General features: G+C 37.0%; 1 protein-coding gene and 1 non-coding gene across 6 annotated transcripts in view; both read right to left on the bottom strand.

Annotated features, from left to right (window-relative positions):
• stxbp4 (syntaxin binding protein 4) overlaps window positions 1-25,974 on the bottom strand; it is a 184,544-nt gene that overhangs the window by 107,936 nt on the left and 50,634 nt on the right. For 3 of the 5 annotated variants that reach the window (XM_028818679.2, XM_028818677.2, XM_028818681.2), the window contains 2 exons: window positions 25,399-25,639; window positions 23,209-23,296 (listed from right to left, as the gene is read on the bottom strand). In XM_028818679.2, the coding sequence (XP_028674512.2) occupies window positions 23,209-23,296; window positions 25,399-25,639 (329 nt within the window). The remainder of the gene's footprint in view (window positions 1-23,208; window positions 23,297-25,398; window positions 25,640-25,974) is intronic. The other 2 variants (XM_051936292.1, XM_028818680.2) reach the window with 2 other exon arrangements.
• Window positions 8,585-8,761, bottom strand: LOC114665495 (small Cajal body-specific RNA 16). Its single transcript, XR_003718420.1, has one exon. It is a non-coding gene; the product is annotated as a small Cajal body-specific RNA 16 (non-coding RNA).

Raw genomic sequence — 25,974 nt, 5'->3', positions numbered from 1 at the left:
TAGTCCACATCTGTTCTTTTGTTTATATTCCAAAATACAATGCGTTAGCCAAGTGGTTGTGCACTCTGTGTGAATGCATCCAAGTATCCTCAAACCAAGAAATACAGGATATGTAAAGAGGTTTAAAATTAGGGTAGGGTTTACATTAAAAGTGTTATTAAGATGCAATAAAATGATCAGTTGGGGAAAAAATACTACTTAGGACCTTCACAAGTAAGATTAACATTTTTTCAAAGTAGATTGCTACTTTCCTTTAATGCTGTGCTTTAATCTAATCCTCAACAGTACATATCTAGACTGCTGCTGATAAAATTTAAAAACACTCTCCAAATTAACCTCTGCAAACCTAGGCTTGTACCAGTGTGCCAATTCTGTACAATTAGCTTTAACATAAACCTAGAGGAAATATAAAAAGACACACATGCAGAATACAACTGAGTCATACACACACAAACACACATATGTGCACAAATCAAAATAAATAAACATAGGGGTTAGAAATAATGAATCGGCCAAATAATAGACAGTGGGATTAATTTGTAAAAGGTAGGCGTCTGGCAGCTGTTTGCCAACAGCAGAAGATGGAGTAGGAATATAAATTACAACTGAGAAACAAATGGCAAAGAAGGAAAAGGCAAACATTTTTTCACCTCAATTAATTCCTGATTATGTAAAGTGTGATTTTTTGCAAGTCCAAACTTCCATGTCAAGTTTAACAAGTATGCAAAAAGTGCAACAGTGATATATCCATGTCACACATTCTTAAAAAAAAAAAAAAAATTCAACCTCTGTAATGTTGTCCTATTTGTTCTTTTCTCCTGTGTTACCTGTATGCTTTTTAAAACCTATACTGCACATTTCTCACAACATTTTAAAGATAAAGACAGCTACCTCTACTCTAACTCAATTCTTTCACGAGGGCTGGTTGTAACTCAAGTTGGTTGGAAGTCAAGACTATTTTTCCCATAAGAAATAATGGAAATGCCCTTAATGTGTTCCGAACCGCCCACAGCAACACTTAACTTTTTTTAATAGAAAAGGGTTGTATAATGTGCATAATTTACCAAAAACACCAATACTTTTTCTAATGTACTAACCAAAAAGTTATAAAAAGTGCCTAGCCTACCAGAAACAACAATTTCATACTGTACTCACCATTTAAGTTGACATCTTTGGCTTGCAGGAAGGAAGGAGGAGGAGAATGGAATGGAAGGTGGTCATTGTTGGGAAGGAATTTCCTTATACAAATCTTTTCTTTGTAAAATTGTCGAGATGGTGGATTTCAACATGCTGTACATATTAGCGAGATCGGTCACACGAACGCCACTCTCATATTTCCACACAATTTCCTTCTTCATTTCGATTGTGATCGCTTTCTTTACCTTCGCTTCCATCCTTAGCAATTATAGAAATAATTATATAAATCACTGCACTGACCGAAATTACGTCCACAAACACATGTATCTGGGCTCCGACTGACATTTAAACGCTCTCGGCTGTTTGTTTACAATCGCACAAGCGGATACACGTGACCGCATTCGGGTCGTAACGCAAGATGTTGGTCGTAATTCAGAACAAAAATTTTGGTCGTAAAGCAAGTTGTTCACATGTCAGGCCGGTCGTATATCAAGGATCGACTGTAATTAGCAAGGACTTTTGCAATTAAGTCTCTCCAGTCTGGTAATGCCCTTCCTGAAGCCAATGACACATACAGGAAGACAAAAAGTTCAAATATTCCTAAACAAAGGGACCATAAATAGGCAATTACACCAAGGCACGATTAAAACAATGATCAAAATTACCATATGCATTCTAAAACCAGGTCATGTCACTTGCAGAAATTCTTTGATGATTTTGCAATAATGGGGCATATTGACAAGGGGAACAAGACATGATATATACAGTTAGTCAGGCAAAGAACTCTGTTTCCTGTTGCAGAAAGAATTGTCTGTAACTTAACCTCAACAAAACCAAGGAATTGGCTATTGACTTTCGCATGACAATCTGGAATGGTTTTGTTTCAGAGAGAAACTATATAAGAAATGTCAGACAAAACTCTTTTTGCTTAGGCAAGAGCACTAATTTAATGTGGATAATGGTATTCTTTACGTGCTCTACCACTCTGTGGTGGCTATTGCAGTTTCCTACACTGTGGTGTACTGGGCAGATACATCACTTCAGGAGAGGCCCACCAAATCAACAAGTTAATAAAAAAACAGGCTCAATCACTAGACACATTCTTGACTTGCTGGAGCTAGTAGCGAAGGACAGAGTGAAAACAAAACCTGACGGGTATTATGAACAATGTTACACATCTTCCCTCTGACACACTAGCATTAATTCATTGGCTAAAAGTACTCATTCAACTGAAAAGAAACCAATGATTATACGCCTTTTATAATTCCTCACCTGTTACAACTCTTTTTTAAATCTTTATTCAAGTCTGAACTTTTTCTTTTTAGTTTTTTTTTTTCCTTTTAGTCATTCTGGTGTATATTTGGTGGGAGGGGGGTGGTGGTGTTTGTTACAATATAATAAAATGTATTTATTGATTTATTTGCTTATTGAACTTCAGTAAAAAGACAAAATTTCCCCCTACAGACAAATAAAATGTCATCTGTCTGTCTGTTTACATTTACATTTATTTGAATTTACCCAAAGCAACTTACCAAAAAGGCCAGCATAATCAAGTAACTACTACAATGTTAATTTTATATATAACAGCTTGAACAAACAGCAAAAAGGCCAGTAGTAATTATACTCAAAGCATATATTCACAAAACCATTGAAAAATGAGATATGGATAGACACAGTTACTCTTAGGGAAATCAAAACTTTCACAGCTGGAAAGCAGTGTCTGTGATCAAGGAAACACTGGATTTCAAGAAAAACAGATTAAGGAATGAGATGGGATAGGAAGTCAAGTATCTTGTGAGGTAAGAACTAAAAGAAGTATCACCCCTTTTAAAACTATACACACACACGTATGATATACACACACACACGTATGATATAAGATCATTGCATCGCCCTCTCTCACACACACACATATATATACCTCCAGTCACAATCAAACAATGTCAGTTCAGAAATTTTCAATTAACCTACCACTCATAGGCTTAAGATGTGGAAGGAAAAAATATCAGAGAAAATCCTACATAGATGGGGAGAATACGGAAACTTCAGGACACAGTCTCCAGTCCCTTCAGATATGAACTGGATTAAGAACGTTTGAGAATGTTCAATTTATAAGCCACTATATACAGTATATTGCTTGATTTTTAATCAAAAAAGTATGCAAATATTTTGAAGTGGGCTAAACTGCACACATTCCATTAACAATCTATTAAATATCAGAATTACACTTCCAAAAAACATGCTTTTTAAACATCAACATATGAAAAAAGTAATTTTTGACAACATAAGCCCATAGCTTATTTTTATTGCTTTCTTCCAAGTTCACAAGAAGCAGTATAAAGGTGCAACTATCATTAATTTTTAAAAAAAGTAAATTTGAAGTTGATCATCTGCATGCAAGTCAACATGATTTTCTCTTCCATACTAATATTTAATTTCTTTTCAAATCTCAAAATGAAAGCAGAGCATACAATTTAACACTAAAACACAGAAACAAAAGTCTGTGTCAACACTTCGAAGTAGCAAGATGTATTTATAAGGCTGCAAAGATGGGTATGATTGAGATTCTATGGTGAGTGTAGCACTGAGTGGACAAGTACTGTAAATTTATTTATTATGCAGGCAACAAACATAAAAAAGAATTAATCACTTTAAGATGATATTTTAAATGGAGGATAACCATGTTTAATCATACTCATACTTAGAATACAATAATGTTAGCAAAGAAGCACCAATCAGTGCTTGCAATCTCTAAAAAATTAGACACGTTCAGATTTGCACACATTTCCACAAAAATACAGAGAACAACTGTTATATCCAATTGTTATGAACAAATGTTAGGGGTGTCCTGTAGACATCTCGTTATAGATATACAGGATCGCATGGAAGGGAGCTTGGATAGAGGGATATATTAGGTCTTCAAATCTTCTGCTGAACAGCCTTGCAATCTGTTGCAAAGCACTTGCCTTAGCAGACTGTGTTAAAGCTAGTCAGTGCATCTGTTAATTATTCAATGCAAGCTTAGACTCCGTTAAACTCTAACCAAATACTGTAGAAAAAAAAATTACAGAAAATAGTTCAAAATGGTACAGTTAAAGGTAATTCAAAATAATTAAAAAAAATACTTAAGTCACATTTTGATAGATGAATATAGCTAAAACAAAAAAAAAATTAAGGAAAACCATCTTAATTAAGAATTAAGTCGCATCGATCAGACCTTGTGATTTTACAAATGCATAGTAATAAAGAAGGTCTGTAAATGAATGTTTAAAGAAACACACAGGTAGACCACTTTTCCCAAACTTTGCTCAAACTTATTGCTCAGCTTTTTAGGTCGTCCAAAACTGTTTAGTAAAACTGAGGGATGAACAACAGAAAATGCTTAATCAAAGGCAAAGCTGTCTTACAAAATGTTTCAATCATCAGAATGGACTGTTAGAGAAGTGAACAATGCAGTTTTAATATTATAGAAGGTTATAGTGCATTGGCCAGTTTTGTCAGGAAGAGTAAATAGCATAACCAAGAACCATCCAATACTCAGAGACCCCCATGCCTATCAATGGAATAATAACAGCAAATTTGTCATGGGTGATGCAAATGTTAATGTAAAAACTGTGACCATGCTTAAGTACACAAACATTAGATGATTTGGTAGATGTAAGATTTATTTAGAATGCATCAACATGAATGTGATAATAACCAAACCAAACTGATTGATGATGGTGGGAGCCTGGCTAGTAATAATATTTAAAAATTGGCACTAAGTGGCTAACAGTCCGGCACAATAATGGTCGAGATGTTAGATGTATTATGAAAATCTGTGATAAATAGTAGAATAAAACTAAAATGATATGTAAAAAATATCAAGCCATTTATTTCAATTAATAGTGGGTGCTAATTCATAATACTTATACCCTAATAAAGCAATCTTAACAGAAATACAGTCATCATTGCAATATAATGTTAATGTAAAACCTTGTAAGTCAATGCTTTGATCAGTAGGGAAATTATTAAGCAGTGATTAATTTGCTGGCTACTGACAATTCAGGGAAATGACATGATAGCTTTTTGTTGCTGGGAATGGAATTTAGATTTTTACAGAGAAAGAAGGTTATTATCTATTTTGTTAATTAATAACCCATGCACAAAGAGTTTGAATAAAACCGACTGCTGAAAAACACACTCTGTGGACATTCTATGATGGGATCCACTGTATGCATAAAAGAATTGGTAAGCCTAGTTTATTAATTAACCATTATTTATATTTAAAATGTTCCTAAAGGTTACAGGTTACAGAAAAATTTCTGCTGCTTTGAAGGTCCCAATGAGCACAGTGGCCTCCATCATCCGTAAGTGGAAGAAGTTCGAAACCACCAGGACTCTTCCTAGAGCTGGCCGGCCATCTAAACTGAGCAATCAGGGGAGAAGGGCCTTAGTCAGGGAGGTGACCAAGAACCTGATGGTCACTCTGTCAGAGCTCCAGAGGTCCTCTGTGGAGAGAGGAGAACCTTCCAGAAGGACAACCATCTCTGCAGCAATCCACCAATCAGGCCTGTATGGTAGAGTGGCCAGACGGAAGCCACTCCTTAGTAAAAGGCACATGGCAGCCCGCCTGGAGTTTGCTAAAAGGCACCTGAAGGACTCTCAGACCATGAGAAAGAAAATTCTCTGGTCTGATGAGACAAAGATTGAACTCTTTGGTGTGAATGACAGGCGTCACGTTTGGAGGAAACCAGGCACCGCTCATCACCTGGCCAATACCATCCCTACAGTGAAGCATGGTGGTGGCAGCATCATGCTGTGAGGATGTTTTTCAGCGGCAGGGACTGGGAGACTAGTCAGGATAAAGGGAAAGATAACTGCAACAATGTACAGAGACTTCCTGGATGAAATCCTGCTCCAGAGCGCTCTTGACTGGGGCGATGGTTCATCTTTCAGCAGGACAACGACCCTAAGCACACAGCCAAGATATCAAAGGAGTGGCTTCAGGACAACTCTGTGAATGTCCTTGAGTGGCCCAGCCAGAGCCCAGACTTGAATCCGATTGAACATCTCTGGAGAGATCTTAAAATGGCTGTGCACCGACGCTTCCCATCCAACCTGATGGAGCTTGAGAGGTGCTGCAAAGAGGAATGGGCGAAACTGGCCAAGGATAAGTGTGCCAAGCTTGTGGCATCATATTCAAAAAGACTTGAGGCTATAATTGCTGCCAAAGGTGCATCGACAAAGTATTGAGCAAAGGCTGTGAATACTTATGTACATGTGATTTCTCAGTTTTTTTATTTTTAATAAATTTGCGAAAACCTTAAGTAAACTTTTTTCATGTCATTATGGGGTGTTGTGTGTAAAATTCTGAGGAAAAAAATGAATTTAATCCATTTTGGAATAAGGCTGTAACATAACAAAATGTGGGAAAAGTGATGCACTGTGAATACTTTCCGGATGCACTGTATATTCAACATACAGACTCACCAGTGCAATTCAAGAGGCAAGATAGAAAGAATACTCAAAGTCAGGACAAGAAGCTATTTAGTGGAAGCAAAAATATTCTCTGCAGTCAAACATGACTGATGCTTTTCCTAGAAGAAGCTTAAAAGTTAAACATTTAGGATTTACAATTGTTTCTGTTTAGTCATTTTCATGTCATCGAATGAAAAGGAGATGGAAAATTAAGAATATGAGTCACAGTTTATAATCTAGGTAAAACTACACATTCATCTAACTTTACAATTGTATCTCTCAATGAAACTGAAACCTAGGTTGTCAGTAGCCATTCATGTCTATTATAGAATCATTTCTCACAAATTGGTACAAATGTGGGTTCAGACATAGAGTGATCCAAAAATTAGAATCCTATGATGGCTCTCAGTAAGCTTGGCCTGGAATAGAGATTCTGGGATCCACCTCTAGACCAAGGTCTATATTTGGTGATCACAGATAAGCACATAGCCTACAGAGACTAAACCCGGTTGAGGGGCAAGGTGGGGGACTATGGGATAAGAGGCCTGGTGGGGGTGGAGAGAATCACACAGATGTCCAAAGTGGAGTAACAGGATCAGGTTACATGCATGTGTGGAGCAAATATGCGCATTACTACAATCTAACAATCGAAAAATAGTTCAAAACAGTCTAAGCTCCTTTTGGAGGTGGAAAATTTATTAGCAGGTTATAGACAGACTTGCATCTTATTACAGTATTGACCTTAGAACTAGGCTTCTTGATCAAAGATGCTCTCTCTCTTACTCTGGATTGGTCCCTCAGGAGAGGTTTAAGAAAGGTGAGGTGATACTAACAACTCACAGCTAAGTGGTACAATGTAGGGTAAAACCCCTGACTTCTGTTCACAAAAATACATCAACCACCAATTCAGAGTAGTTGGTCTCTACTGAGACAATGGGTTTCAATCTTTGAAGGTCACCAATTCTTGCACTGTCAGGATAGAGAGGTGATGTTTAGGAAAGCCATGTTATACAGATAAGGCAGCCAAATCTGCAACTGGCTAATGGAGAACTTTTTCTAGGCAGCAGAATTAGTGGCTCTGACTTCAGCTTCCTGGGCTGTCTGCTTTCTGAAGGACAACAAAAAGAAAAAGAGTAGGAGCGGTGCACTGAGCGACTTACTGTTGGTGACAGCATAGAATACAATGTTCAAGTCAATTATGGTGGTTGTAGCATTTAGTGAAGATGTGGTCTATATCTCCCACAAGTGGTATATCTGATATAGTCATCCCTCACTTTTTGTGGGAAAAGGACTTTGAGACCATGAAAAGCAAAAACCCTCATGAAACTGACGAGCGCCTCCAAACAACTGCCCTCCAACATTTCAGCCTGTTGTGTGGAAGCATCAAAATGTACATAAGCACCTGCACGATTTTTATTGTGCCATTCAAACACATCTGGTAATAACAATAAACCATGGATTAATTCAGAGGTCCACAATTCCAGCGAGTACAAAATATTCAGATATGATCTACAAAGAGCTATTAGACAAGCCAAAAAGAAATACACACTTAAACTGGAAGGTCACTACACTACTGCTGAAAGTCGAAGCATGTGGCAGAGATGGGAAAAAAATCACAGGCTACTGAGGCAGAAGTAGAGGATTGATCACTGACAGACCCCCCGTGACCCTGTGTTAGGATATAGGGTTGGAAAATGACTGACTGACTGACATTAAGGGATTTCCTCAGGGTCATACACCGCATCAGTAGTGAAAATTGAACTCTGCTTTAAAATTCCAACTTTTAAATTACCAGACCACAAAGAATGGCAAGAATGTCATGATGACTCTTACAGGAGGAACTGTCTCATATAAATATTTAAAGGTACTATAACAGATAGCAATTGAAATAAAAGCATTACCATAAACTTTAGACTGTCTTTCCCATTATAGTTCCTGTAGAAAATGCATGCGATTCACAATTCCATATATAAAATGTACTTATATAAAATGTTTGCAGCATTATACATGGGCACATGGAAGCTGACTGAATGCCCACACCTGCTGCTGCAAAGGCAGCCATCTTTAGGTCCACCTTATAGTAATCTAGGTCAGGAACATGCTGCAGCATACAGAGCCTACTCCATATAGGATAAGACAACACAGCAGCTAGTGCTCAGACCAACTGTACTGCAATGAGTTTTAAAGGCAGTTATGACAAACCCCCTATTTCATCAGCATGACAAAATACTAATTATTTTGGTTCAAATGACAGTGGAGACTTTTTGTAAAAGCTGTAATGTTTTAAAGAAAGTGTAAAATCCTATGTTTTGAGAGAGGCATGTTTAGAAATTCCTATAGTTTAAAAAAGCCAATTCCATATGCATGTCCTTTTAAATAAAACATAATACATACCTAAATCTAATCTTTTGTCTAGTTTAATTGTTTTAGATTTAAAATCCAGGATCCAGGACAGAGCAAATATCTTCCATATGGTAGGCTCTATTACATACCTCTACAAAATATCCACATGAAGAAAAAACTTGTTTGAGTTGGGGTTACTATTGCTGGTATTTACTTTCAAGAGAATTTGCTGTTTTCTCTAAGATTTGGTCACTTCTGCGCAAAACTCTGAAGAGGAACTCCCCCCAAAAATTACTTTTTTATATGTTACTTACTCCATGTCATTTGTAGTGGTGAACAGAAAAAAAAATTCTCATGTTTTCATTGAAGATTCAAACTAAACAGAATCCTGCTGTGACCACTCTTGGGCAACAGTAAACAATATGAAAAACATCCATGGAAAAAAGAAAAATAAGTTCTCACGTAACCTGTATCGCACAACCCGCATGTCAGTTATCCATTCTTTTGGTCAAAATTTGCAAAATGTGGGCATTTTTCACTAAAATATTATGAAGAGTTACTTCCTGAAAACTCTGCATTGAGTGTCAACAAGAAAGATATAATTCACACAATCCTGTGCGTTTGAATTGAAGATAAGACTCTTGCCCAGTTAATGAGGGAGAGAGGTAGATTTTCAATTCAAATGTACAATATTGTGAGAATTACACAATCTGCACATTTTGACCAAATAGATGGATAAAGGACGATATATTGCATGGGGTTAGATAAATACATGGGGTAAGCAACATATAAAAAATGAATATTCTTTAATTGAAGTGTATAAAAACTTGATATTTATACAGTTTCACAACACTATACAATAGCTTCCTGTGAAATCCAAGGGACAAGAGCATTGAGTGTGTTAATTGGGTAGATCCAGGAGCAAAACTGGAAGACACTTTAAAATGCTACTTCCTAGAAATTGAAGAGTTTGTAGCAATAACTAGTTAGAACTATTTTGCAACAATCATTACTACTTTTAAAATGCATTATACAGTATGGAAAGCACAGCAACCACTGCACGTGGGAGTAAAAACAACTGTGCAGCCGTACAGATTTAGAGAGAGAAAATTACTGATAAGAATCTAAGGGATTCATTTGAAATAAACATTCACAGGACTCTGATGATGCTCCCTGCAGGTATGGCAAAGAGTGACAAAAACTAAGAGTTTTCAATGAGGCAGTTTTGATTAAATAATGATAATGGTTAGGGCGTAGCATGTTAGAAAGAGAAAAAAAAAAAAAAAAAACAAAATTACATTTTTCCCTCCAAGGCTACACTGGAAATGTTCCAGGCCCTAGGCTGCTATTCTCAATTTATGATCTTACACTCCTGAACATATTCTTTGCAATTTGTCACCACACAGCTAGCTTTCTAGAAGAGCCTACTTGAGCTTGGAAAATGATTTCACACGGCTAAATTGATTGGCTCAGCTTGATGGAGGCCTTTAGAGTAGATCAAAGAAGTGTAAACTTTAAAATTCTCCTTAGTAAATGTAGAGTACCCACATTAATAAAAAAAAAAAAAAAAAATCTAGAGACTGCTTTCACAAATCTATTTAGAGATTTACGCCACTTCATGTAGAAATCATAAAGCAGCATTGTATTGATCCATACAAAATCCATTCCAATGACAAAATAAGGTTTGAGATACAAACTGCAGCAAAACAGCCCCTGAGCACTAAAAGCTTCACAAAATACATATTATATATATATATATATATATATATATATATATATATATATACACACACACACACACACACACACACACACAAGCATAATAGGCATTAAAGAATTGTGCCAACCGCACGCCTACATTAAAAATGGCAGCTTACATCAAAACCCGCTCCATATGTCATTTGCATTATAACATGAAGGATGGAGTAGGCGTTTAAAGTACCCAGCTCTGCACTCACAGCTGCCTAACTGATAGGAATAATAATGTAGCCTAGAATTCGCTGCATTTGAGACCCAAGCAATGACTGGGTCAAGATACCTCACTGCTCACTGCTAATACATAAATTTTATCCATATGTATTTTAGAAATCATGATAGGAATAATGCTGCACATTATATACTAACATAAACCAATTACATATTTCTTAAAATGGTTTTCACCAGCACACATTTATCACAAGTACTTAAACCTACAAAATAAATAAGAATAAAAAAAAGTTACATTCTAACCTGAAATCAAATGTAGTACAGCCAAAAAGATACTTTCTTTACTAGTGCAGCTGTGATGATTTTATTATACAAAAGCTTTACATCCAGAACCCCCAAAAACATTTCACAGGAAAACATTTTTTGTGCTAAAGAACAAACAGAAGGCTGACAAAAAAGTGGAGTCAATTTAGTCCATTATGCTCATTTACTTGGTTACAGCTAAGCTGTTCTAATATTTAACCCCAAAACCTTTAATGAGTTGTCAAGGTTTTTGCATAAAATACATGACTCATTTATTCCAGACTGACATGCCCTTTGTTTAAAGAAGTGAAGAAGTACTTCTAGTTCCTGCCCTTCATCTTAAATGTACCTACCCTTAATTTCTAGCAGTATGTAGTTATGTGATTAACTAATGAATTGAAAGCCTTTTACTGAATGATTTATAATGATACCTTTCAGTATTTTGAATGTCCTTATTTAGGTAGCCAAAAATATTCTCTGCTCAAGTGTAAACAGATTTAATTCCCTTATGTCAGAGCAGGACATGTCTTTTAGTCAAGAATTGCATTTGGATGATCTCCTCTAGCTTCCAGAGCACCAGTGTCTTATTTTGAGTGGGGTATCTAGAACTGTACATAGTAATTTAGACAATACACAGTTTAAACAAAACATCCAAAAGTATACCATGAAGTAAGTGGTTGCAAACAATTGAATATACAGTATACCGTAAAACAGTACAGGTTTTAAGCAAGTACAAATGGAGTGGCATCCAAAATGGCGAAGGCAGCTGAAGATTTTGGATTTTAGTGCTCAAGAACCACAGTGCATTGTACAAACAAATGTGAGAATTCCAGCATATTAAAAAGTATGCTCATCCCAATGGGGAAAAGGATAACAACTGACTGGCGTGTAGGTCATACCAAATGATGAAGTAATAGGAAATATAGTATTCACTCAGTAACCTTCACTGATCAGAAAGAAAAGAGTTATAGGGAAAGCTAAGAAAACATCTCTGGGGAAATTATCATGCAACAAAATTCAAGTTTGCGATTGCTTTTCTGCGCTAGAAATCAAACTGTTTTAAACATTTAAAGATCTGGAATAGACATGTGACACTGTGACGTGACAGCTAATAAGGTGGGCAAAGCAAAAGTCAGATGTGGATAATTACTTCCCACCTCACAATGACCAAAGAATGAGGAAGCATTAACATGGGGCAATACCATGGGTTTGATCTTCTTGTTATATATAACATTGATAATGTGATGAAGATAATGTGAGGTTTTGTATGCTAGTTATCTTATGCTGGTGATTAACAGCAAAGAAAAGGTGAATGTGATAATGAAATGAGCTTGAGTGTGTGGACTTTCAATGAGGGGGCTAAAGTAGAGAGCTGAACTGAGAGAAAGGACTGGTGTGGAGATACTGTGAGGAGATTTGCGTAAATGTGGTTTTGAAGAAAGGATGCCATATAAAAGTGTCTACTGTTATACCAGCAAAGATGACCATCACATTCTTCAACTTTGGACTTAGTGTCATCCTCCGCAATTGAGTTTTGGACTTCCAGATCACAGCATGTGTGGATTGACAGGTTCACATCCTTTACACTGACTTTTACAAACAGGCACTCCATAGGGTCTTGTGTTAAGCCCCCTTTAGTGCTTCTTGATCATCTATTATGATGCAGCTAAACACAGCTCCAGCTCAATCATTAAATTTACTGATGATACCACCATCATAAGCATAATTACCAACAATGACAACACAACACACAGACATGAGGTTTACCAGGTGGCTCAGCGGTACCAGAACATCAGTCTCCCCCTTTATTTCAGCAAAACTGAGGGGCTGGTCAAAGACTTCAGAAAACAGACCACATTCCCATATATATCAGAGGTGATGGTGTTGAGTGGGTCAGCAGCTTTACATTCCTAGGAGTGATCACAGGAGTGATTACATGGCCCCTAAACTGTAGAATGGTCTGCCTGCTACTATAAGAGATGCCCCTTCAGTCTCAGCTTTTAAATCCCGGCTGAAGACTCACTATTTCAGTTTAGCATATCCCGACTAGAGCTGCAGATTAACTCTACAGACTGCATCTCTGTTGTTAGTGATTAGCACTAAAACATAAGTAACATGATAGTTATAATTTGTTACTAACCCTCACCTATTCTGTTTCTCTTCTCGGTACTCAAATGTGGCACTTGGTGCCACAGCCCACCTGCCAAGTTGTTTTGCCTGCCTAAGGTAAAGTCATCTCTAATGGAGGATTGCAGGAATTGTGGGGTAGAGGGGTCCTTTTATTGGATTGGTTGGCCCACCGCTGTTTCAGCAGTGGAATGGCCAAATGGGGGAGGCAGCTTGATGGTGGAGGTCTTCAACAACAACAACATTTATTTATATAGCACATTTTCATACAAAAAGTAGCTCAAAGTGCTTTACATAATGAAGAGAAGAAAAATAAAAGACAAAATAAGAAATTAAAATAAGACAACATTAATTAACATTAACATTCAGGACTCTAAACAAATTCAAAACATATTATAGGATATCATCTACTGTTAAATTCTGCTCCATACTTGTAATTTTTTTTATTTTTTATATTGTTTTTTATATTTTTTATATTTTTGTATTGTATTGAGGATTTGTTCTGTTCTGTGTATTGTATTGTATTGTATTATATTGATCCCCTTCTTTTTGACACCCACTGCACGCCCAGCCTACCTGGAAAGAGTCTTTTTGAACCACCTTTCCCAAGGTTTCTTCCATTTTTTTCCTACAAGGGTTTTTTTGGGAGTTTTTCCTTGTCTTCTTAAAGAGTCAAGGCTGGGGGGCTGTCAAGAGGCAGGTCCTGTTAAAGCCCATTGCGGCACTTCTTGAGTGATTTTGGACTACAGTAATCCCTCCTCCATCACGGGGGTTGCGTTCCAGAGCCACCCGCGAAATAAGAAAATCCGCAAAGTAGAAACCATATGTTTATATGGTTATTTTTATATTGTCATGCTTGGGTCACAGATTTGCGCAGAAACACAGGAGGTTGTAGAGAGACAGGAACATTATTCAAACACTGCAAACAAACATTTGTCTCTTTTTCAAAAGTTTAAACTGTGCTCCATGACAAGACAGAGATGACAGTTCTGTCTCACAATTAAAAGAATGCAAACATATCTTCCTCTTCAAAGGAAACAGAGAGGAAAGCAAACAAATCAATAGGGCTGTTTGGCTTTTAAGTATGCGAAGCACCGCCGGTACAAAGCTGTTGAAGGCGGCAGCTCACACCCCCTCCGTCAGGAGCAGGGAGGGAGAGAGAGAGAGAGAGACAGAGAAAAACAAAGTCAAAAATCAATACGTGTCCTTTGAGCTTTTAAGTATGCGAAGCACCGTGCAGCATGTCGCTTCACGAAGCAGCTGCACACAGAAGGTAGCAACGTGAAGATAATCTTTCAGCATTTTTAGACGAGCGTCCGTATCGTCTAGGTGTGCGAACAGCCCCCCTGCTCACACCCCCTACGTCAGGATCAGAGAAAGTCAGCGCAAGAGAGAGAGAGAGAGAGAGAGAGAGAGAAAGTAAGTTGGGTAGCTTCTCAGCCATCTGCCAATAGCGTCCCTTGTATGAAATCAACTGGGCAAACCAACTGAGGAAGCATGTACCAGAAATTAAAAGACCCATTGTCCTCAGAAATCCGCGAACCAGCAAAAAATACGCGATATATATTTAAATATGCTTACATATAAAATCTGCGATAGAGTGAAGCCGCGAAAGGCGAAGCGCGATATAGCGAGGGCTCACTGTATACAAAAATAAATTGGATTGGATTGTATTTTATCATCACTGATGAAGTGAAGTAGGCAATCACATGAAGCCTCACCAATGTCTTTACTTAACCATTTGTCTGAAGAAAGCTTGGATTTGTCCATTTGCTTTCACTTACCATGTTTATATATATTAACCTGATTTATTCACAGAAACCTGATTTCTAAAATGCCATGTAAACCCTTATTCCAATTAGAGAAATAGGGTATTGGAGGTAGATGTTTCTGCAAATAATCCAATTATGTGGCAATGTAAACCCTCTCCTGGCTGAAATAATCTGTTTCAATATTTCAAAATCACTAAAATTATGTTGATGGGTTGAATGTTCAGTACATGGCTAAGCTCAGCAACACAATCTCAAAGGCAGTACAATAACAAATTAAAAGTAACGTTCATTACGTAGTATGATTACTTTTTAAAGTAACAAGTAACCTAATGCAATACTTATCTTACTGATGTAAAATATCTGCATTCTAATTAATCTAGCAGCACTGGGTGTAAGGCAAGAACCATATGTACAGGGTCCTTTGCAGGGCTCAGTCACACAGCCAAGCAGAAATGAGTTTGTTGTATGCAATCTGGTAACAAAAACCTTTTAATAAAGCAAAAATTTGATTAACATATTTATAAAACACAATTATCACAGGCTTTAACAAAGGAAAACTCCAGAATATTACTTGCACTTGTAAACACGGATTATTAAGAGACCAGGCTTCTGCCTTAATCAGGTTATTCAACTTAGCTTGATTATGTGTGTGCATGTAAAAAATTGACTGACTTCTACTGGTGTTCTATGCAGTCTATCCTCATCAACTGTATAACACACTGGTATAGCATCTGTTCAACGAAGAATTGCAAATCTCTGCAAACACTGGTACAAAATATTACTGTCTCAGAAAAGCAAAAAATATTATTAAAGACGTCACTCCTTCTACACAGTCACTTATCCTACTGCTCTGTTTGGACAAATAGTACAGGACCATTCACAACAGTAATTTCAGGGACAGTTTCTATCCATAAGTCGTACGATTACTGCTAGTCATAATATGTATATTTGCCAGAGGAAGATGATTAAACATTCAGGAATTAAAGGCAATATTTAGCTGGTGAAGGGAGGGGATGGAGAGGGAGTTTGTAAGGTAAGGGTGGATTAGTAAGGTGGGGCTCGGAAGATGTATAATAAGGTAACAATATTCCAGCAACTGGCATATTATTTATATATACAGTATATATACTTCTGATTACAGAGTTCCAATCTTTGAGCCACTAAAATGAACTTGTCATCCAACAATTTTTAGAAACCCCTTGTATATACAGTAGTAATAAATCTTTCATGTATGTTTTCTGACTGTTGGAGGGCTTTTTAAGGATTGATTTGATCAGAGCTGCTGCACATGGCTATTTCTTATGCATTCAGCCTGCACTGCCTTCCCTTACATGGACCTAGTGTGAAGCTGCTGAGAATATACATACACACATAATTATATATTTACACACACACACACACACACACACACACACACATTATTATATATATATATATATATATATATATATATATATATATATATATATATATTAGTTTCATTCTATGTAAAGATGCATGCTGCATTTTTTTTTTTTTTAAATGCTCATGTGTCTGTCTTTTTGTCTATACAGTAATCCCTCCTCCATCGCGGGGGTTGCGTTCCAGAGCCACCCGCAAAATAAGAAAATCCGCGAAGTAGAAACCATATGTTTATATGGTTATTTTTATATTGTCATGCTTGGGTCACAGATTTGCGCAGAAACACAGGAGGTTGTAGAGAGACAGGAACGTTATTCAAACACTGCAAACAAACATTTGTCTCTTTTTCAAAAGTTTAAACTGTACTCCATGACAAGACAGAGATGACAGTTCTGTGTCACAATTAAAAGAATGCAAACATATCTTTCTCTTCAAAGGAGTGTGCGTCAGGAGCAGAGACTGTCATAAAGACAGAGAAAGCAAACAAATCAATAGGGCTGTTAAGCTTTTAAGTATGCGAAGCACCGCGGCACAAAGCTGTTGAAGGCGGCAGCTCACACCCCCTCCGTCAGGAGCAGGGAGAGAGAGAGAGAGAGAGAGAGAAAAACAAACATGCAAAAATCAATACGTGCCCTTCAAGCTTTTAAGTATGCGAAGCACCGTGCAGCATGTCGCTTCACTAAGCAGGTGCACAGAAGGTAGCAACGTGAAGATAATCTTTCAGCATTTTTAGACAAGCGTCCCTATCGTCTAGGTGTGCGAACAGCCCCCCTGCTCACACCCCCTACGTCAGGATCAGAGAAAGCGCAAGAGAGAGAAAGAGAAAAGTAAGTTGGGTAGCTTCTCAGCCATCTGCCAATAGTGTCCCTTGTATGAAATCAACTGGGCAAACCAACTGAGGAAGCATGTACCAGAAATTAAAAGACCCATTGTCCTCAGAAATCTGCGAACCAGCAAAAAATCCGCGATATATATTTAAATATGCTTACATATAAAATCCGCGATAGAGTGAAGCCGCGAAAGGCGAAGCGCGATATAGCGAGGGATCACTGTATTGCAAGACACACAAGTAAAAAATTTCAATATACTATGTACACCTGACAGTAAATGTTAACTTGAACTTGCCAAAAGACACCTAAATCAAAATAATGCAGTGCAGTCCACTTATAACCTAGCTAAGTTGGCATTATACTGACTGGTAGAGTGCACTTACTTTAAGTACTTCTTAAAAGATGAAAATAAGATTTTTAACTTTTCCACTTAACAGTCTGATACATTTGGAATTTGTCCTATTTAATGTTAATTTTGAAATCCATGTTTGTATATTTAATGCATGCAAGGATTGTAATGATCAGTCTCTGACAAAAAACAGGCAGCCTGATCTGTGATTATATGCTGCTGAACAGAAACACACGTCGTGAAGAATAATAATTTTTATTTGTTTTAGGCAACTTTAACATAAAACCTTTTGTTTTTTATTTGCATTTTATTAACTATATCATTATATGTGCTGATGTATTCAGATTTAAGACCGTCAGTTATTTGTTGTCTTTGTAAATAGCGTCTTGCGTGGCACAAGGTTGTTAGGTGCATGAATGTGACAACAATGGCAAAGGGCTAGAATAAGTACTGGGAGTTTGGAGGGTGCTTTTAAAAATAGTCAGACAGACGCACAGGCAGTGAAAAAGCAGCTCTACAAGCCAATATACAAAGACAGATGCCACAAGTGACAACAGACCTTGTCATTGTTGTGTGTATCCTGGAAAGGAATCCTTGCACCCTTCATACTGAGAAGATATGAAACATATATTCCTTTTAGATGGCTTTAGAAAGCAGGGAACCCAGCTTTAATTAAGCATACTAATCCTCTTAACAGAGATACAAGTGTCTGAGCTGGCAAGACCCCAAAAGTTCTCCAGGCTGACTGCTTTAAGAAGTGATACTTAGCCGAGAATAGTGGAATAAAATTGGAGCCTTACTGGAGACAACAGTCCTACGAAGGTAACAGGCAAGACAATTTCAAAGTCAACAAAAGGATAGCAGATGGCTCACTGGTATGACAGCTTGTAAACTTAGCCCTTTAAAGACTTTGCAGGGCTCAGGAGGCAACATTAGGGGTCCTAACCTTACCAATAAGTTACCCTGCATAAAAATTGCATGCAGGAGGATTAGGCCAATGTTGATTAGATTTATATCCACATCCTAATCATATCTGATTACACACCATGTTTGATATACTGTACAAGTTTCCTTGCAATCATTCCAGATGAGAAATGATGCAAGGAGGGTGCTCTTCAATTAAATCATCAAAACATTAAAAACATGAAATAACTTGTATGTAGCTAATAACTTGTATGTAGCTCTATAAATAAAATAAACACACAAAAATGAACAGTGAATTTAGGTGGGGAAATAAATCAGGAGGAAGAACAAAACAGTTTCTACTTAACAAAATGCCTGCAAAACAAAGGCAATAGTGATCTACATTGCTGAAGGCCTTCCATTTTTATTTCCGGAGTATAAAGCAGAACTATTTGTATATTAGGATGAAGGAAAATGGGGATGCAAACCTCTGAGAAAAGAAAAATCTACATGGAGGAAAACAAAGGCTTGGGAACTGGTAGAGGCGAGGGCTAAGGATGATGAGGCCAGCTATACATGGATAGAACAATTAGAATTTCCATTGAACGCCTTTTCATCTCTGCCTGCCATTGCTAGCAGTGAGTGTGTGGTCTCCATAGCAACCTACCCGGCAGGGAAAAAAGAAAAAGGCTATCATTATGGGATTTTTTTTTTAATTGAGAAAAAAAACACGTTGCCCCTACTAAACCTAAGACCCCAAGCTATTTGACAGAAGAGTGTTTTTCACGGTACTAGTTAAGGTCTTTAAAATATTTACAAACAAAAAACAAGAAGAAAGATATCTGCTCTCTTCGTATGTTTTGATATACCCTAAAAAGACAATGATATGCACCACGAGGCCATGTTATAGCTTAAATTATATGTTTTGTTATAGGTCACTTCAGTTTTGCATGAATTACATTTTTATTGTACAAATTAGCCCAAGTGAAGCTGCCTTTACTTCACATTTTACTGCAGGAAATGTGTGACTGTAGCTTACAGACAGGACCAAAGCACTACCTTGGTTAAACAATTTGGGAAAGAAAGTACTGCACAGCTTTTAATAAGAAGCAGAATTCAGAGAGGAACAACAGGCATATGCTGGGGATGGATGGTTCTTGAGCACCTACCTCTTTTGGTCTAAGTGCTGCTTTTGAGCAGCTTGTGCCACTTGCTTTTGAAGGGGAACCATCTAGTTCACTCTTTAGGCACTGATTTTATAATCTAAGCATCAAATGTAAAGTAATTATTTAAGTATATCTTTGTGAATTGTAAGGCATGGACTATTAAATTGAAGCAGCAAAACTGCAGTGAATTATTTAATTTCACTATAATTTCTCTCCTGTCCCCTATGCATCTTGTTTACATAAATTCAGATCAATAATCAGATATATGAATTTAAAAGAGATATGATTATACATTACTTTAATATAACCGAAAAAATATTTTGGAGGATGGTTTGGGGCAAGGCTGGTGCCTAGGTAAGAATCAATAAGGTTTTACGGAGTGGATTGGGGCGGTAATTTTTCAGTTGAAACAGCTGTTGCAATTATAACTGTCAATAATGGAGAATCCACTGAACAGTATCATCTCCAGACAGAAGAGCAACTTCAGCGACAGACTGCTGTCAATGTCCTGCTCCACTGACAGACTGAGGAGATCATTCCTCCCCCACACTATGCGACTCTTCAATTCCACCCCGGGGGGAGGTAAACGCTAAAATTATGCAAAGGTATTGTCTGTCTGTTATACCTGCATTGTTATCACTCCTTGATTTAATGTTGTTCTTTATCAGTTTGCTGCTGCTGGAGTATTTGAATTTCCCCTTGGGATTAATAAAGTATCTATCTATCTATCTCACTAAACAAGTGGCATGTTACTTTCAGTTTCGGTCCCAATAAACACTATGGTAACACTGAATACTCCACACTAAACCTGGTATCATAATAATGAATATTAATTAATGAACTAAAATATTTGCTATGTTATTAATACCTTCTGCTCAAACAAAATGTAATATTATCATATCCTTGACTTCTTCCAACAATCATCTTCTTTAACAGGTTCAATGTACTGGAACAACTGGAAGTGTGGTAGAGGAAGGACTGACTTACAGGTGTAATGTTTAAATCCCTTGGAAGAAGTGTTTATTAGCTTTTAACTGTACTATCTACAGTTGTTGGGGTAGAAGAAGAATGTTCTCCTCAGCACCATGTATTTTGTGTGTTTAGTAAATTAGAATTTTTATAATAACTATTTTTCTAACTTGCCAGTGAGAGACGCTTTGGCTTATGAACTAACAAAAATATGTTATTCCAGGGTTCAGGAGAAATAGTGTCCACATGAATAAAATCTAAGCTGTTTCTTGTTTTCCCTTTCTCAGAGTGAATGTTTCAGGGACAAGGTCACAAGGCTGCAGAAAGTACATGTGGTTTATGCAAAGGCGTCTCTCCTGTGCTTAGCTTCCAAAACACAGATAATGCTTAGTTCAACAGACATATTGTTTAACTTTACTGTTTTGATAAGGATGTTCTGTCTTATTAATCATGAGATGCTGAAGTATAAAAAACCCCTCCTGGCTTTTGATCAGGGTTCAATTGAGGTTTGCGGCAATAAGTTATACTCTTTTGAATCTCTACTTACTGCGACTCCGAATGAATAAATAAAGTGAATTGAGAAAATATTATCTGTCTGCTTTTCAGTGTGCCTTTTTCGTCCACATTGGTTTTATGAGATGTTGGTAAAGTTATAAAACTCCTCAAGAGAATCACCGTCTTTGTGAGCAGTGCTCAGTTCACTGTTCTACCCATCTCCTAATTCTTTTTCAGTACAACCTACTGGGAAGTTCAGCGCCATCACTCTAGCATGCCTGGCTCCACCAACCTGCAGATTCCCACCTTCATTTTTTTTTTTATAAACACAGATCCCAGGTCAGAGTTGCAAAACTAATTACATGTTAATACAAAATAAATGTACTACATGTACAATATCCAATAAATATCGTGAAATGAAGCTCAATTCAGTTATTAAACACATAATGCGATCAAAAATGAAAATCTAATCACAAGTGAGCACTGATACACGACTGTTGAGAAATTGCTGATGATAATAATAATAATAAATTGTATTTAAGGCACCTTTCATAATACTCAAAGGTCACCTCACAGACCATTAGAAAGATCCACGGTAATAAAACAACAGTAAAAATTAAAACAATTAGCAACAATAAATAAACATTTATCAAAAGTGAAATCGGTATGAACTGAGCAATTATGGGCAACAGTAAGTAGCAGATATCATACAGAATTATTGGCTCACAGTGCAAAAGTATGTCAGAATAAACAGGTATTTAAAGCAGTTTTGAAGTTTGTAATAAAGTTCATATTCTGAATGGGGGAGGGTAAAGTGTGCCAGAGTTTCGGTGCAACAAGAGAAAAGGCCCTAGGATCCATAGTACTGAGGTTAATAGTGGGGGCAGTTGGTAAACCTGAAGATAAGGATCACAGGGAAAGAACAGAAGTATAAATTTGGAGGAGTATATTGATGTAGCTGGTACCATGTTATGTAACGCTTTAAATTTGAGGAGAAAAATTCTGAAGTTGATCTGACCCATGGGGAGTAAATGAAGTCAAATCAGTTGAGGTGTAGAATGATCTGCTATCTTGGTGTACTTGATGATCATGACAGAGTTTTGAATGAACTGTAATCTGTGAAGGAGTTTAATCGGATGCCAGAAAGCATTCCATTACAGTAGTCCATGTGACAAGCAACTAAGGCATTGCCTAACACTTCAGTGCTATATTGTATCTAGGCTGGAAGAATTCTAGTAATATTCAAAGTGTGGCAGAAGACAGTTCAGGAGTGGCCATTAACCTTGGTGGAAATTGGTATGGTACAGTCATCAAAGTACAGTGTGACCCTGTTGTACTTAGCGAGTACTCATTTACAGCTTAAGATCAATAATTCAGTTTTACTGCTGATTAGCTTAAGGAAAATAATTGTCATCCAGATCTTTAAGTCCTGGTGACAGGATGTCAGGTGGAAAAGTGTATATATGTTTGGTGGATAAATAAAGTGTTATCAGCATGTCAAATGAACCATGATGCCAGAAAATATTACCGAGTGTGAGATGATAAATGATGAACAAGAGTGGACCCAGTACAGCGCCCAGTGGAGCTCCTTGGGTGACTGTAAAGCTCTCAGAATAGAAAAATCTTGATCTGGACAAACGCTTTGTATCTTTACCACAATATAGTATTCCAAAACTATGATACCTGCTGTTTTTATTCATTCATGAAGCATTGGAACATAAGAGTTTATGCTGTAAATTCACATGGTTTACGTTTAATAAGTAAAAGTGTAATAAAGTAAAAGCAGAAGACACAATTAATTTCAGGGGCAATACTTCCTTTTGCCAAGTTGGACTCCTAAATGTTTTTGTTGAGCTATATCTTGTCCGAATAAAGTACAAGGTCATTCACAGACAGACAGGATAAAGAGCACCATGAGATGCTTTCAGAGTTTTTACGATTTCATTCTTGCTTAACATTTCTAGGTGCAAATTACAAAAATGTGTTTCAATAGATATTAACAGGGTACTGTAGCCATTTGTGCTTACTTGACATTGAACTCGCACTAGCAGACAAGATACCTGGACTGGGAAACTCAGAGAGATGACTTTCAGAAGAGAACTTCTTAGATGATACCTAAAAGAAAATGAATCATAAAACCATTTAGCATAAACCTTGCAACAAAAATAGCTGGACTTTTATGTTGTATTTTAAAAATAATTAAATGACTTTAGGTGCTGAACTCACCACCAAACTCATATTCAATAAAGGATTCAAAACAACAAGCAAATATAAAGTAAGGAAAAGTAAAGAAAAAAAACATCCTACCTTGCTTTAGAAATAATGCATTTTCTAGCCATATTATATACAGTACTCAGTATAAACGAGTACACCCCAAAAGATTTTTTAAAAAAAATCGTCTGTCTCCTTTTAGAATTAATACTTCATATGGGATCCTATACCATAAAACAGTCCAGCAAATCTGGTTTATTGGTTTCAAATGAGAATTGTCAGTACGAAAACAATAAAGGTCTTAGGAATAACACTAGCTAAAATGGTAATTAACAGGAATTCAACAACAGTCTAATCAGTCATCACACAGGTTTACCACCAAATAACTGAACATTAAGGGTAGTTTTTAACAAGTAAAATCCCCTTCCATTCAATGCTGAAAATAATGGCACCACAAGAAAGAGAAACATCACATGACAAAAAACATTAATAAAGCAGTGTTCTTCTGTGGGATTGTACTAGTGCTGCAGGTGTCAGTGAATTGCACTTCATTCATGGCATTACTATATGAATTCACAGATGTATTACACAATACTAAAGGAGAAGATGCTACCATTTCTCCATGCCCTGAGTCGCCATGCACACTTTTAATATAACAATGACTGAAAACATACATCCAAGGCCACTGCTACATTTCTGAGGAAGAACAGAGTGAAATCGATTCAGTGGCCAAGCATGTTACCCAACCTCAACTCAATAAAACACCTGTGGGGAGTTCTACAAAGACAGGTTGAAAATTCATTCCCTCCAGCATCCAGACTCAGAAAGAGCTCATTCTCTAAGAATGGAGAAAGACAGACAACATGGTAGCATGTCGTCGACACGTTCATTCCATGACTAGAAGGACTGGTGCTGTTGTAAAAAAAAAAAAAAAAAAAATATGGGCAATGCAAAATATTAAGAGTTGCTGGAATTTGTTATAGAGTGTATTAATTTATGCAACACCTCATTTGAACAAAATTAGTTTCTTATCCAAATGATGTTAGTGACCAAGCTTTTCAAATCTCTCCATTATAGAAAAAAAATCCTGGGATGAGACCAGACTTTTTAGCCTGGGACGAGACGAGACTTTCAGAGAGATACTTTCAAGTCCCGCGAGATGAGACTTTGTGCCAAGGGATTTAACCATGCCCAGGGCCGGAAATAAAAGACAAAGAGAAGATGACAAAGTAGAACGTTGTAAAGAATTCAAAAATGTTGGCACAATACACATGCAGAGCAGGTTAGAGAAAATGAAAGTACTAAGATTCGAAAGTCTCAAAAAAATGATAGTAAAGATTGCTTTAGCGCAAACAAACGGAAATTACTCAGTGAAATAATGGAACAGCGAAAAGTGATCGAATATATTGTTCGAATTTATACTTTAAGGCGGAGACTTGTAGATCATCTAATTCGTGTTGCCATCAGGGAAAAGTAGTGTTTCTTCTCAATGAAGAGGCATATCCGCGAGAATTAAAAGATTTGTTGTTTGGTGAAAGTGAAATCCACATATGCGAGCGGCAGAGATGCAAAGTGGCTGGCACGTGGTGCAGGCTGGGGGGTTGGCGAGCGAAGCGAGTAGGGGGTAAAGCCCCCTAGTTGTTAATAAAAGAAATGCTTAATAAAATTCAGTTTTGTCAACATTCTGCTAATTGTTCTGGGGTTCACCGAGAAATTTATAAAAATCTTAATTTTCAAACTGGGTGTACCAATTTATTCTGAGTACTGTATATCACACATACACACACATACACAAACACACAGAGTATTCAATTGTTCCTACAAATTAGTACTGTAAAAGAAGAGCTAAATAAATAAATGTTTGCTTATGAGGAAGATGCTTATAGGATTTTCTCTTTCCAAAATGAGATCTAAAAATCAGTCTCACAAAAAAAGATAATACAAGAGAAAGAATTATCCTTTCCCATTAGACCGCCAACATAATTCTTATTTTGTATGACTCTTACTTTGTGAAGTTTTCCTGATGAGAATGGGTCACTCTCAGAATTAGGAGTCGAGGTTAGTTTAGGGATAAGGCTATCAGCACATGCTCCCATCCTTGCTGCAGAAGAGAGAGAGGAAACTCCAGAAGGCTTCATGACTTCATCAACGCTGCTAGCTAAAGGCATACCAATAAGACAGCTGGGTAAGCCGCTGGAGCTACCTGTTGTTGTTCTAATGAAGGCAATTTCCATGATCGATTCAAGCCTGCATGGTGAACAACAAAACAACAAAACAGTTTCTGGCAAATGTAGCCTACAGATCGTCTAAATCACTGCATCTCTCATGCTTTTCTTTCTCTCAACAAACACACTGCAATAAAAAGAAAATTATACCCTACCACATCTTTGTAAAGTAATATACCAAACACCACCCTACAGTAAAAAAAAAATCTGCAACATTTTAAGTATTGTTTATATCAGGGTATGGAAACAATTATCTTCAGAATGTAAAGATCATACAATGAAAACTCCCTAATTAATCAAACTACTACACAATGCACCAGAAGTACACTGATAATCACAAACACTGCACTTTCACAC

The sequence above is a fragment of the Erpetoichthys calabaricus genome, chromosome 14 (assembly GCF_900747795.2).
Source record: "Erpetoichthys calabaricus chromosome 14, fErpCal1.3, whole genome shotgun sequence".
NCBI lineage: Eukaryota > Metazoa > Chordata > Cladistia > Polypteriformes > Polypteridae > Erpetoichthys > Erpetoichthys calabaricus.
Note: the sequence above shows the minus strand (reverse complement) of the source record. Positions and strands in the feature narration are given on the sequence as shown.